Source organism: Scophthalmus maximus, chromosome 13 (genome assembly GCF_022379125.1).
Source record: "Scophthalmus maximus strain ysfricsl-2021 chromosome 13, ASM2237912v1, whole genome shotgun sequence".
Taxonomy (NCBI): domain Eukaryota; kingdom Metazoa; phylum Chordata; class Actinopteri; order Pleuronectiformes; family Scophthalmidae; genus Scophthalmus; species Scophthalmus maximus.
The window spans coordinates 5,444,560-5,459,420 of NC_061527.1; the positions used below are offsets into that span (position 1 = coordinate 5,444,560).

A 14,861-nucleotide genomic window follows, 5' to 3' on the forward strand; every position below is an offset into this window, starting at 1 on the left:
GCTCAAATCGACAGAACATCAAAGAAACGATCAGACTACTCGACTTTAAAATGTTCTACTTTCCAATGAGCTCATGGTAGCAGAAATAATGTCATCCTGCACACAACCAGGCCGCGAGTACGCAGACATGTGCCGCATAGTGCTCGGCGCTCGAAAGGGAACATGGTTGAAGCCATCTGGCTCTGGCACCGTGTTTCTGTGTGAAACAGAACAGTGCTCCTGGTGATCTGGAGTCGCATCAACAGTGAAGTAAGCGATGAAATATTGAACATGACCTATTATGTCATAACGGCAAGAAGAAGGGACACGAGCAACAGGATGAAAACATGGAGGGTTTCGTACTGAGGCAGCACGGGTTCGGAAAAAGTTATCCTCTCGTCACGTGACGAGTGCAACCCCCCCCCCCCCGAGCGCAACTGTGACTTCAGGGCCTCCATGTCATTTCCACCAATGTCGTTTCTGCGTCAACTGCCTCGCAGACACTGAGCAAATTCTAAACTTTTCACCCCCTTTGGCTCGCATTACTTGAAAGGACTGGGTTTTGTATTTACATGTCGGCGTGAATCAGAATCCCGTGACGCACAGTGACACACTGCTACGAAGCCGGCGTCAGCTCGAACACACATCTTAAAATACTCACTCTTCTTTTCGTGATTCACAGTACAACAAGTCTTTGTTTAAACCCCGGGCAACAAACACGAGATGCCCACAGAGCTACAGTAACCTACGCTGGTGAATGTGTGCTAAATTCCACACAGAGAAAAGCTGTCACCTGCAGACATACCTGCATTCAACCGCACCTTCCCTCCCGTCCCCGTCTATCTTTGTTTCTTCTTCTTTTTTTTTACTGATCCAGACAATTTCATGTGTGATTGTTGGAGGGCGTCCTGGGAAGGCGAGCTAAAGCAAAGCCCGGTCATATTTTCTACATCGCTGTCGCGATGCCTGTCGGAAATGCCAAGGCAAAAAACGCTCTTCTCACATCTGCTCGACTCCCACAGCACTACTCCCACGCAGCCAATATTGTTTCAAAATTACCTTTCTGACTGGAACATGAAGTGATCTGTCTGTGCAGCACGCTTCGGTTCGTACACCATTCCTGCGCGCTGTCGTCTTGTCTGCAAAATGAACTTTTTTCTGCTTCTTTTTCTCATTCTGCAAAAAAACTCTGCAGATTCGTAGATAATTAACCTGGAACTCAAAAGTAATGCATCTCGCTGTACTTGTTGACAAATTCACTGGTCAAAAATTGATGATAACTCATCATCAGCGTGACTACTTTGCCTTTGATGCACGTCCCTCATGATTTCTCTTAATGTTTGACCCGTCCATCACAGCATGGAGCAGATATCCCCGTCTCTGTATGAACTTATTCTGCTCTCTGACTCATCAGCCTGAGATGCTCTCTGAGTTTTGATTTTTTTACTTTGCTCCATCATTAAGTCTGACTCATGCTGTTTGCAGAGTAGTTTTTAATTACCCCTGTGTATGGTGTTACTCTCACAACTTGACAGCGAGTGAATCTTGGCCAAAATATTGTTTGGATCTCAGCTGCTTGACGATATGTGTGGTCCCGTTGTAGCCGTGCTTTTTAATGTAATGTTTCTGAACAGGATATGGGGGTGGGGGGGTTCTATGCCACTTTGATTTTAATTTCTTTCAGGGGAAGTTACCTACAGCTAAAAAGCCAGATATTTCCCCGAATAGTTGGTGGGGACCAAAATGGAGTTAAAAGAAACTGAATATTGGTCTCACATCCATCAGGAGGCCATCATTGTGCAGCTAAGTTACCCACAATGCAGTGCTGAGGAAGGATCTACTGTACAGTGGTCTGGTGTGCTCGCTTTTTTGATTTTCCACTTCATCTCACGGCTCATTCTGTTTAGTAGAAACTCCCCCAATGAACCACGACTGAAGCGGCCACTTTAATGCTTCCTGTTTGTTCAAACTGCACAAACTTGTCATATGAATGAATGTGTATTCGCAAGTGCTTGTATTAAACAGCTCTTCCTTCACACAGTCACGTTTACTGTGTGTGTGTGTGTGTGTGTGTGTGTGTGTGCGCGCCAATCGTTCATTCATTCTCACACACGCTGGAGGTGAGAGACTCCCGGTGTCTAGTTTCCAGGACGAGGGTGAGTCAGGAGACAGTATTTGCCGTCGGGGTGCCACAATGTTCTCCGAGTGTCAGGCGGAGGCTGGAGGCCAAGGGGAGGATGCTCGTCTTTTGCATCTTATTCACCAATGTGTAATGTGTGTGTGTGTGTGTGTGTGTGTGTACACTACAGTAGTGCATCTGTCCTTTGTGCTGCTCGACATCAACCCACTTTTAAAAGTGTCCAATCGCTTACGAGATATTTTTTTTGCCACCACACTAATACAAGGAATCTGAAAGGATTTTTATTTGTATTGCTTAGAAGAATGACATTTGAATGACAAAACAACATCAACTCTCTATGTCCCTGAAAGGTTTTATTTATTTGCTGCTACCAGCAAGCTGACTCTCCTCTTAACATACAGTATCAGTGGCTTGCAGTTCGTGGTTTCCATCATTCGTGGTGATTCAGACACACGTCTGCATTGATATTCATGCCCAGTGGTTTAAAGTGATGTCATGCTGTATTTATCTAATTGAAAAGAGCGAGAAGTGCTCAGACCTGAAGAAGCCATCTCCGCCAAAACAATTATCGGGCATTAAGTGCATGCTTTCACATCTTTGATACGTCTGACCGGAATTTGATCGTCGTTCAGCAGCTTTGGACACGTTCATAAACGGGCTGTTTCTACATGTGAGACATATTATACTAAAGGCTAAAGGAACTAGAAAGAAAAAACTCTGTGACACAATCACATTGTTTTTTCTCTGCTGATTTCAGATGGAGCGGTGAAAAAGTACTGAATGTGTGCGCATGTACACGTATGTATTCACATGTGTGTGTGTGATGGTCTACGAGTTTTGCATGTGCATGTGCATGAGCATGTGGACGTGTGAGAGGTCCGCAGGGGCAGGGCCGGTATCGGGGCTGGGCACGCAGGTATGTGTTCCCTCCCCTGTCTGCTCTCGGCCGTCACAGTGTGGTGCGATGTCCGCTGTCAGTCTGTTCTCACGCCAGGGATCACGCTGCAAACACACACACTTCTCCCCTGCTAACCGCCCTCCTCAGTCACGCACAGGCAGAGACCTCCCAAATATGTGTCACTACTGAAATCTTACAGTCACTTAATTCCAGAGTTGGAGAAAATGTAAAAACCCAAAAGAAATGTGAATTATGCCACATTTAATAGTTTCAGGCTCTTCTATTGCTTTTCTCTGTTTAATATTGATATGATTTCATCATCCTTGAGTTGTGGATGGGTGATTGGAGAAAATAAGCAATTTTTGGGGTTGATGCCGATACCGATTTTTTGTAATTTTTCATGTTGACATTGCTGTATCTAATCATGCAGCAGAAAGAAAGTACATGTACTGCGAGTCGGGATGAATTCAGCCCGCGATGCTCCTCAACTCTCCTCTTTTTATTTAATGTTAATTGGATTCTGGAAAGCAAACTGTGTGATCTGTATCAATTTAGTCTCAGGTATTGATCATTTTAGCTGCAGTGAATTTTCCCTTCCACCAAGACTCATGAATAAACCTTTTCCATGTGTCACAGTTAAAAAGAAAAACTGCAGTCCGGCTAATTTCAGGGAGTGCAGCGGTGCTGGATCCCAACGTGGCCACCGCGACGTCACCCGTTGGTTTGTGAACTCACGATTTGACCAGCGCCATGTTTTGTTTTTTTCCAACTGGATGCAGAATTGGGGGGGTGTTCTGACTGAGAGCTCGTTCCACTGTGCGGTTACCTTCACCGGCAACCATGCACCGATTGGACGGACCAGCTGTCAATCAGGCTGTACCCAGGCTCCAATGTGTACGGTGCTTTGTCGTCTGTTTTACTCCAAATGAGACCATAGTTTACAAAATGAACGTCATGGCCAAAGGCTCCATTATCCGGACCCGATGACTACGTCCGTTTCCATATATACAGTCTGTGATGCAGCATGTGTTCAGTGACTTTACCCCATCACTGCTTGGTCAAATGTGAAAGTGAGAACACATTGACAGATCGACATGTCCGCATCTACATTTCTTTTTTAACTCTTGAAAATGACGTATCCACGATATCGTCACATGTGACTTAAGCCTCACTTCCACATATTTCTTTAGGCATCGCTCACGAATCCCTGTAAATGGAAAGAGACAAACGCCACGGGGGGATGTTGTATACACAGTATGTGTGTGTGTATAGGCATGCATGGGCGGGGGGTGGGGGGGCGGTACTCAAGTTCAGGGCCGTGAAAATTGTTACGTTTGGACCATAGCACGACTGCTGTTGGTTACATAAGACCCCCCCCCCCCCCCCCCCCCCCCCCTTTCATTGTGTGGCTGTGTTTATTTAGTTTTCCAGCAAATGCTTCGGTTACGAGGTGAACCTCGTACAGGGACTCGGGAGGATACACAGGCCTAAAAGGTGGAGCAGATGAAGTATTTCGTTGGCACCGCCGTTGGAAAAAAAGACATCAACAGCGTTGGGAAACGCTCTTGGGACTGCACGGGGAGGTGCAACATAGATTTCTTTTTTTCTCTCTCTCTCTCCCTTTTCATTCACGTAGGGAAGGCCACGCTAGTGCTTTCACTGTTCATAATGTGTGTTGTTGTTTTTTTTACCGCTGCCTGTGGAATGAGGGTTTTTTTTTGAATTTCACATGTGGCTGCGGGCTACCTGTCCATTGTTACTTGTTGTGTTCGCTGGTATCTTTGGAAGCTGTTGTGCTGTTTATACAGACTCCCTCTGCAGCCTCGGAATACCTCCAGGGTCCCACAGCACTTGGGGTTGTGTGATGATAGACGTGGTCGCTCAGCGAATATGACAGGGGGCTCAGGGTGCAACTGGCCCACGTCCACTCAAAACGTACCGTACGCACTTGTACTGTATATATAAGTTATATTAGGAGCTGTTTGATTAGAGCAGAAGCCTGAAGGAAACTCGGATTGCTCCACCGAAGCCACTGTGGATACATTTTTCTGTATAAACGTATCCCACAGCCTGCAAGTCCCCATCGGTCCCCCCTTTACTGGATGAAACAATCACTCTGCGTTGCCAGACATCAAATACAACTGTCACTGGCGAGCCTGTTTTGGCTCGAATCACTTAGCAACAAAACGTAGTTAAAGGAAGTAAAAAAAAAAAAAACCCGGATTCACTGCAGGGTTCAAAAAGCGTTCCACTTCCCTCAGCTCTTTTCTTTTTTTTCTTTTTTTTTTGAATACACATCCGTGGCCCACGTCCGACCTTGGCAGCCCGGAGAGGTCGGCGTTCGGAGCCGTGGTGGAAATCCGTTCTGACAGAATGACAAGCTTCTCCGCTTCTTAGCGCTTACCATAAACTCATCTAATTGCTCCGGGGCTCCAAACCCACAATAAGAGCTCATCCGGAGCGGTGGGAGCCTCCCCACAGACTTCCGGATAAACTCTGAAGGTGTAGAAAAGGATCACACGTGTGCACGCAGACGGTGGACTTGCATGTTTGTCTTCCACTGATGTGCACACATACACCCGCACTTGCTGTCGGCTGATTCTGCTGCGATAGCAGAAGGCAAAAGAAGACGTGTCTCCGTCTGAGTTCGTGTGTGTTCACGTATGCGAGCGATGGCATCATGAGATCAGGTTGATGATAAATGCTCTGCAGTCTCTCACTCACTGCCCCCGCGCACTGGAAACAGCCTCGGCAGCGGGTGATCACAGGTCAGGGGGCTGCAGGGTCGGGGGGCACGAGAGAGGATGTGCCCATCAGCTGGTTAGCAGACTGGATCAGCACATTAGCGCCACAGGAAGTTCGACTTCCAGTATCGGCTTCACGGGTCACGGTTATACCATCAACAGTTACTCAATGTGCTCCTGCTATTATTAGCCCCTTATTTATAGTGATGTGTTGTAGATCTTGGGGGGTGGGGGGGGGGGTTCCTCTACTGGTTATTCTCTTTCTATATTCCTCTCTTGGTTATTTAAATTATTTGAGTAATCATCTGGTCTATAAGTAAAAATTATCCACGAACAAGTCAATTGACTAACCGAGTAGAACACAAATACTACCGCAACCAAGTGAGGTTTTATATCTTTATAAACTTTATAACTACCGGTGCACAGAGGCTTGTTTCTGTTACCATCGGTTCAGAAAGCAAATATCATTCAGATCTCAGCAATATGAAACAGAGGAAAAGCAGCAGATCTTCATGTTTGAGACACTTCGATGACAGATGACGGAAATAATAAATTCATAATCATCAAAGGTCAGTCGACAAATCAGGCTTGATAATCGCCCAGTGGCCCGGTGACGTGCTAAATCAATACACTGACGAAGTGTAAAAAAACGTGGTTGTACGAAATATCGAGTCATATCACTGTCGGAGGTAATAGACTGTGATGACTCAGTGGGAATCTGCTAATGAGTGCAAAGGTGGTAGAAGACGCCGGGAGCCCGAAGCCAAATATGTTCTGAAAAGACTAAATTGGGGCTCGTTGTGATCCTCCGCCCTTATCACAGGACGTACAAATCCTCTGCAGAGGCCTGGCGTCTGGCTGAGCGATGGCCAGGCAGCTCCGGTGATGCTTTGGAGACGGCACAACGTCTGGCAGATGCCAGGCTCATTACTGCAGCGCTGTTAGGAAGAATCGTCCATCTTTTCCCTCGGTGGTAACGGCTCCATTTCCCCTCCGGAGCACACTGGGCTGCAAAGGTCGCAGCACATGGGAACCATCGGGTCGAATGCGCTTGGAAATTTCACCGTTGTCACTTTGTGGAAATAGTCTAAAACTCCTCCGAGTTCGCCCGACGGCTACGAGCTAATTACGTAATATTGGTGAGAAACACGGCAACGGCTGCTCATGAACCCCCCTGAAATGTCAGGGATCGTTAAAAGGGGGGAAGGCGTCTCCTCGCTGGTGGCATCTGTTGCAGGCGGTACTGACTATGACAGTTTAATTTCCGCTCCAAAATCAATTTGCTCAAGACGGAAACGTTGAGGAATGGCGCTCGCAGGACGCGCGTCCGAGGCGATCTCGTCAAATTATGGAGTGAAGCGTGTCCTCGGGGAGGCGGACGCGTGACGGAAGGGGGGAGCGCGCGGGTCGTGTTTTGGGTCTCGCTTGCTCGAGATAATGTGGACGGACCCAAAGGAACGAGGGTTGCAACGGCGCGAGCAGCTGCAAAAATAGAAAATAATAACTCAATAGTGTAGGAACCAGATTTATTCCAGCCCTCAGTCTTAGGGTGTTTCTTAGCTGAACAGTACACGCAGCACACACAGAAACAGTACAAATGACATCCAGTCCAATGCAGAACTGTACAGTACATTTACAGTTCAGATCACAGTTCATTTGAAGGGAAGGTGCAGAGGCAGAGACGTGTAGAACAGGGCAGGTGCATGCTGCTGTTCTACAAACAAAGAGCTAGTTGATGTAGTTATACTTTGTTAGACGTCTCGGCTGTTACCTTCAGTTTTCGGGCGATTTGCTAAACTCGTCATAGATTTGCCGGTTCCCTTCGCCTCATCTGAGACTCGCAAAGTACTGTGTATTATAATTGACCATATCAAGGGCCTGAGCACGACTCTCCAGTTAGCACAAGTACATGATTTTTGTCTTCTCCATGTCTGACGTGCCTCCTCTTCCTGAACCATAAATCCAGTATGATGTTTTTTCGAGTCGTCCTTCCGTCCGTTTGCCGTCCGTCTCGTTCTCGGAAGGAATTTTATCACATCAGACACAAAGCGTTCGCTTGGCACTCGACCATAACTCATAAAGAACTCATACGCTAATTATGATGTAATTCAACACCGTTGTGTAATAGGATATAGTAATGATGATGAAGTGATGGCATTTCATATCCAATAAAGGTGAAAGGTCAACCTCACTGTGACATCATAATCTTCTGCTAAAAAAACACTTCAACCCTCGTATCAAGACATAAAAAGGCAAAGCGGTAATTCTGGTTTTGAGCAATATTAGAGTTAGAGCGTGGTTGCAGAGCCTCTGAGCCAATTTAATCGTGGTTTGAGTTTCAAACGTACAGTGAAGCAACATTGGACAATCCTCCAGTCTTAGATAATATACTGTTTGACAATTCAGTGTTTTTTGTGCATTTATCCATTAGTTGAACATAGATGCTGCTGTTCTACAAACAACGAGGTAGTTGATGTAGTTATACTTTGTTAGACGTCTCAGTTGTCACGTTCAGTTTTCGAGCGATAAGCTCATCATAGTTTCCTTTGCCTCATCTGACACTCGCACTTTTGGGGGCTCATCTTCACAAATTTGGAATTTTACTCCAGACGCTTGACTCATTCCTCATCTTGTAACTTGTAAATCTGTCACATTGGTCACATGTCACCTTCCCAGTGTCGGTGCTGGTAAAGTGACAGCTTCACCCAACACTCAAAACTATTAAACGTCCTCATCTGGGAATAACTAATGACTAAATTAACATTGATGCATGATGAATTTCTTATTTCATGGGCTATTTGGATCTTTTGTTTTTGTTCATGGTGAAATAATAATGAATGACTGTCGAATACGGATTTCGACGTGGATGGTGAGGGGTGCGGGCGGTCTCTATTTTGTCTCCACTTTGAAAACTCTCGGTTCAGACTACACAGACAAATTCCGACGTAAGCAGTCTGGAAGGAAGTGCTCGCGAACGTGCCGATCTTGAGAACTCCTCTCGGTCGCATGTCTCGGACCACCGCCTTCGCCGCCCAAACACTCGCACAGTCGCACAGCACCGAGAAGCTTACGGATAAATACACACATGCATCCAGAGCCAGATAGATACATAAACACAACTGGATAAGAAAACAGACTGAGAAACACAAGTCCAAGGACATGCACACACACACACACACACACACACACACACACACCCCCACACACACACACACACACACACACACACACACACACCATACACCCAAAACACACAGACATCCCTTCCAGACACACACACACACACATAGGTGGGTGTGTCCCAGCATGCAACGGTGAACCAAACTCATTGTCTGCGTTCCTGTTGGCTGAGAGCCGCACTCGATGTCCAGCCATAACACACCACACAGTTCCGCCTCATCACTGCTCTGCAATGGGACGCCATTGATTGACCTTTTTCAACCAGGCACGTCAGGTCAGCTTTTGTCGCTGGTGGTTTTGTGCACAAGCGTGCGTGCGTGCGTGCGTGCGTGCGTGCGTGTGTGCGTGTGTGTGTGTGTGTGTGTGTGTGTGTGTGTGTTTTACATGCCACCACACTGTAAACCCAAATGGCTGACTTCCTATATGTTCCCGTGAGAGATTTCCACGGATGTATCCCGAGGCAGCAGGTTCACCGATCCTCTGCTGCTTTATCTCGTCTGCCTCATCAGCACTGGCTTACGTAACAAGAGCAGCTACAGGGTTAGTGTCATATGGTGTAAATACCCCATGTGGTTTTCAGGAAACCGTGGAACAGAATAAACTAACTAACCAATCAAGCGTAGGGTTGAATTTTAAAAAAAACTAAATAAGATATCACAGCAATTATGGAGAGTCCCTAAATTAGTGGTCTGAAATGTTCTGAACAACTCAAGGTGTCATAAATAACAGTAAATAGAGAATTGTGTTAAGCCTAAACAAATGAAAATCTGGTTTTAAAGGTAAAACTGGAAGTATGGATAAGTTTCATTTTCTGTCTCCTTTTAAAGGAAACCCAAACATATGGTACACCGATCATGTTCTTCTGATTGAATTAACGCTGCGGAAAAGTACTGTACATTATAATTGACCATATCAAGGGCCTGAGCACGACTCTCCAGTTAGCACAGTACATGATTTCTGTGTTCTCCATGTCTGACGTGCCTCCTCCTCCTGACGGCAGTTGGATCGACCGATCGACCCGAGTGACACTCAGGCCTGTCATACATAGTGTGGCAGCTGTGTGCACCGACTCTTTCGGGAGCCTCTGTGAACTACACTTACCCACAAAGCACTTCTTTGTGTCTGCAGAGAACCATAAATCCAGTTGGACTAAATCCAGCCGTAGGGGGTCTTCAATGTATCGGAGCAAACTCTGTCTCGGACTGTTTTTTATGATGTTTTTTCGAGTTGTCCTTCCGTCCGTTTGCCGTCCGTCTCGTTCTCGGGTGGAATTTTATTACATCAGACACAAAGCGTTCGCTTGGAACTCGACCATAGCTCATAAAGAACTCATACGCTAATTATGATGAAATTCAACACAGTTGTGTAATAGGATATAATAATGATGATGAAGTGGTGACATTTCATATCCATATTCTGCTAAAAAAAACACTTCTCTAGCCGTTGTTCAACACTCGTATCAACCCGGGAACAGAAGGGGAGAATATCACCATATTTCCTGCCTCTGGGTTTGTTGGTGAAGACATAAAAAGGCAAAGCGGTAATCCTGGTTTTGAGCCAGTTTGCGTTCGTCCCAATTTAATCGTGGTTTGAGTTTCAAACGTACAGTGAAGCAACATTGGACAATCCTCCAGACTTAGATAATATACTGGTGACGATTCACGTGTTTTTTGTTTTTTAGTGCATTTATCCATTAGTTGAACATAGAGATTAAACTGGAGATTAGCAGGAACCTTTGTTAACTTTGTACGTTTGTGTTGGTGCTTTCATGCCTAATATATGCTTTGTTTCTGACATTGTGTTTTACAATGCATTTTTAGCTATTTTGATTAGTAGTGTCCTGATGGATTTTTTTTTGTGAAGAAAGCTGATGTCACATCTAAGGCCCACACAATTTAAGTCGCCCTTTTTTTCCACAGACATATCGGTATCTGCCTTTATGTTTGCCAATATGAAAACGTATAAAATATATATAAAAAAAATGTAATTCATTTTTTTAGTTATTTATAATAAAGTATATGGATAAACTATAAAAAATGTCCATCCTCAATTAGATTCTTTTATCATAAGGGTTTTGACAACAACAAGGAATCAATGCCAATTTCTTTTTTCTCACATATATATATATATATATATATATATCGGGTGATGTAATCGACATATTTACTCCCTAATATTGATATCGGCATCGCCCCACAAAATCCATATCGGTCGGGATCTAATCACATCGGCGCCTGAGTGTGTGTGTTAATAATCTAGACCAGGTCTGAAACATCCTTTGCAGCTCCAGGCTTCCTACTTCATGCCTCAAAGGAGTTTTTATCATGTGCTCGGATTCTTTTCATCACAACACGATTAAAGCGCCCTAATATGACTTTGCCACGTCGTTGAGTATTCACTCTGCAATTCCACTGTGAATGGGAAATGAATCACTGAAGGCGATGAACTGAATGAAAGACCAGCTCATTCTGACACTTCCTGTAATCGAGGTTGAGGCACTCGAAGGATTCTGAACAATCCTCTTATTCACTGAGATGTTCATAGATGTGATCCTCCGTCGGATGGAGCGTCGGAGTGAGACACGGGGATCATCTCCTTGTATGGCAGCGAACCGTCTGAACGTTAAAGCTCGTCATGCAGCAGTTTTTCTTCACAATGTGACATAAGTTCTTAATTGATCTTTGGACTAATTAAGACTTTGGATTTGTTGTTAGTTAAGTTTGGTCTTTCTAATTATTAATTGATCATTAACAAGTTCTCCCACGATACACCGCTCCGCCGCACCCTCGAATCCCATTCAAGGCACTGGTACTCGCGTACTGTGCTGCGAATGGCTCTGGTCATTCTTACACCTAGAACATGGCCAAAGCTAAAACCCCAGCGCACGTCCACTACGCTCTGCGACTCCCTCACTGTGAGGGGCGGGCAGCCTCCGCTCAACGGAAGTTTGTTGTTCTTGTTCCATGAAAACGTTCCGTCGCAGACTGAAAACTCACCGGTTCAGACTTCACCTTAGTCCATGAATCATTACAGGGGTGAAGGCAAAGAAAAAGAAAAAAAATCTAAAATGGAACACTCTACACCTATTTGATACATTTTTATGTACTCACATGATTCTCACACTTTTTGGGTAATAACTTCATGGTTGAAAACACTTATTGTAAGTTGCGTTGGACAGAAGCGTCAGCTAAATGAATGTAATGAAATCAAATCTATATATTTGGCAGCTCTCCATGAGGCCCTTCCCTACAATGCTTAACTTGGGGTGCGCATGACGTCATTCTCTTATCTTATATCGACACACACACACACAGACACACCTAGACATGTGCTGACACGCTCTTTTCATGCCGTCATCCACTGTAAATAGTCTTCCCCTCGGCCGTACGTGTGTCAGTGTATCAGTTTTTCCCCTCTGACCTCTAACGTGACTGGACTGCCCGCCTCATCGTCATCCCCTCATTGCTCCGTTGGGCCTCCTCTCACACACACTTAGCTTTTTTGGCCTACTGTCTTATCAGGAAGATAACATCATCAGCCCCATATCTCGTTGAAAACACTTCCTGCCAACAGCGCAGACCAAATATTCCCATTTTCGCTTAGTCTCCTCTTCTGCTGCAGTAAACAGAAGCGGTCTGTGCTGAGTCAACGAGGAGTCCCCCCAGCTTATCTGCTGTGTATATGTTTACTGTGAAATTCATGCTGTGTTCATGGGCAGAGTCTGGTCTATTACAACTTTAGTCATTTACATTTACTCTTTTCACAGTTGTTTGTGTCCAAAGTTATTGACAAACTGCGGGAAAACACTAAAGTGCTAAATCTGTTCAATGGTGCACCGAAAGTGAACAGTAACTGCTATTCAGGCATTTTAGCGAGTTAAAGGTGTTAGGAGAGGAGGCGATGTTGCAAGAGATGAGTTTTCAAGAGATTCTTGGAGATAGGGAGGAACGCCGCTGCTCCCATGGCATTTTGTTGTCTGGACTGGGATTGCCTCGTGTGCAGGGACGGCGATGTCAGATAACGTTCCTTGGAGAAAGGCAGTGGCTGAGAAGGAGCAGAAGCCCGTATGATAAAGGTTCAAGTAGATAGGTGAAGACCCAGAAGTTGGGCAATTGGAATTTGATGTGGGCGGCCGTGAGCAGCCAGTTGGAGACTGAGTCAACATGATTCCAGTCAATCTTGATCAGTCTCCTGTTGTCAGACTGGCCATCGACACTACCAGCACAAATCCAGGTGGCCTGGGGGACCTTCAAAAATATCTGCATATCCGCAATGTGTTTCTTAGCCTCTCTTGACAGCGTGCCTGTTATGTCGGGGAGAGCGTGCCACATGTTGTATTCCGGCGTCACTGGCAGACGCACTCGCTTGCCTTTGATATCTCGTCTGCAGTACCAAATAAACCAATTCAAGCACCACTCCTAACTGGTCCTCCTTCTTCTCCTTGGAATCCTTACATTGGCACCATCGAAAGCACCTTTGGTATGGTATGAGCCGACGCTGGCAGGTTCCAAGAGTTCAGCAATAGCTTCAGTGGACACGGGTACAAACATAAGTTATGAATAAACCAGAATTTTCCTGTTCTACTGGTCGGTGGCAAACGGGGTCAACGCTTTGAATGACATGAACGTTCGGCACAGCAGCAAGATCTAAAATCAGACGCGTGTGAAACGCGTGGGGCATCCATAAAAGTTTCAGCACCATTGCCCAAAGCTCCATCCATCCATCCATCCATCGTCTACCGCTTTATCCATTTATGGGTCACGGGGGGGGCTAGAGCCAATCCCAGCTAACATTGGGCGAGAGGCGGGGTTCACCCTGGACAGGTTGCCAGCCTATTGCAGGGCCACATACAGAGACGGACAACCATTCACACCTACGGTCCAATTAACCTAACCCCATTCTGCATGTCTTTGGACTGTGGGAGGAAGCCGGATAAACGGGGAGAACATGCAAACTCCACACAGAAAGGCCCTGGTTGGTTTGAACCGGGATTCGAACCCAGAACCTTCTTGCTGCGAGGCGAAAGCGCCGACCACTACACCACCGTGCAGCCCTGCCCGGAGCTCAACTCTCTGTATTAGACGTAAACACAGCCCCACTGACGGACGGGTGGATAGACAGAGCAGAGGTGTGTGATAGACTGAACCAACAGATCAGACGTCAAAATAAAAAAAAACCAAATCAGAAGAGAGTTGGCGTTCCAGACGAGGGAATTAGGTCAGAATTCTCCCCCCTTGGCCGCCATCGCTGCCCCCTCCTCCTCCCCGTCCCTCTCCGTCTCTCTTTCTTCCCTCTGTGGCAGTGTAGCGCAGCCCCCAAATCACAGCACCTGCTTTCCCCATCATCTCCCCGCGGCCGCCCCGCTCTGTACAGAGCGAGCGCTGTGCTGTTCTACGGCCCGCTGACTTCAAACATGAGCCACTCCAGGAATGATAATGACAGAAACATGCCTGGAAAAATCGGATTGTCCTCCAGAAATACACTCTGCTCTTTGTGTTGATGGTCATTTTTCTGTGTGTGTGTAATTGGCAGGAGTCGAGGTCTTAGCGCGCACAGTGATCGATGGATGTTCTCCTTCTGCCTGTTTACCAGCGGTTGGATGCGATCGGATGGGTACGAGGGGCGGTGATATAAGGCTGGCCGGGGCGATAACAGGAATTGTTCTATCCCAAGAAGTTCACCTGTCCCGTGCCAGACCTGAGGAATTACACACACACACACACACACACACACACACACACACACCAGGAGCCCGTGAGACATTCCCACTGTGCTCCATTTCACATTCCGATCCTCTGACAGCATGTCTGCTTTTATATGATCATTTTCAAGGTTTACAAAAAAAAAAAAAATAAATGACACCTTGAATTTGAAAGACTTGTTTTTGGTTGATACTGTCTGCTGTTTGGGAAAAAAAAGA

At 45.9% G+C, this 14,861-nt stretch overlaps 1 protein-coding gene across 5 annotated transcripts in view; it reads left to right on the top strand.

Annotated features, from left to right (window-relative positions):
* The window catches only part of ddah1 (dimethylarginine dimethylaminohydrolase 1), a 117,777-nt gene that overhangs the window by 58,813 nt on the left and 44,103 nt on the right, over positions 1-14,861 (top strand). The window contains exon 1 of one of the 5 annotated variants that reach the window (XM_035648795.2): positions 4,494-4,600. The exons of 3 other annotated variants lie outside the window; for them this stretch is intronic. Coding sequence is in view for 1 of the 2 variants with exons in the window: in XM_035648794.2 (XP_035504687.2) it covers positions 14,504-14,554 (51 nt within the window). In the remaining variant the exon portion in view is untranslated. Of the gene's footprint in view, positions 1-4,493; positions 4,601-14,488; positions 14,555-14,861 lie in introns of those variants that run through there. One more of the 5 variants, XM_035648794.2, reaches the window with a different exon arrangement.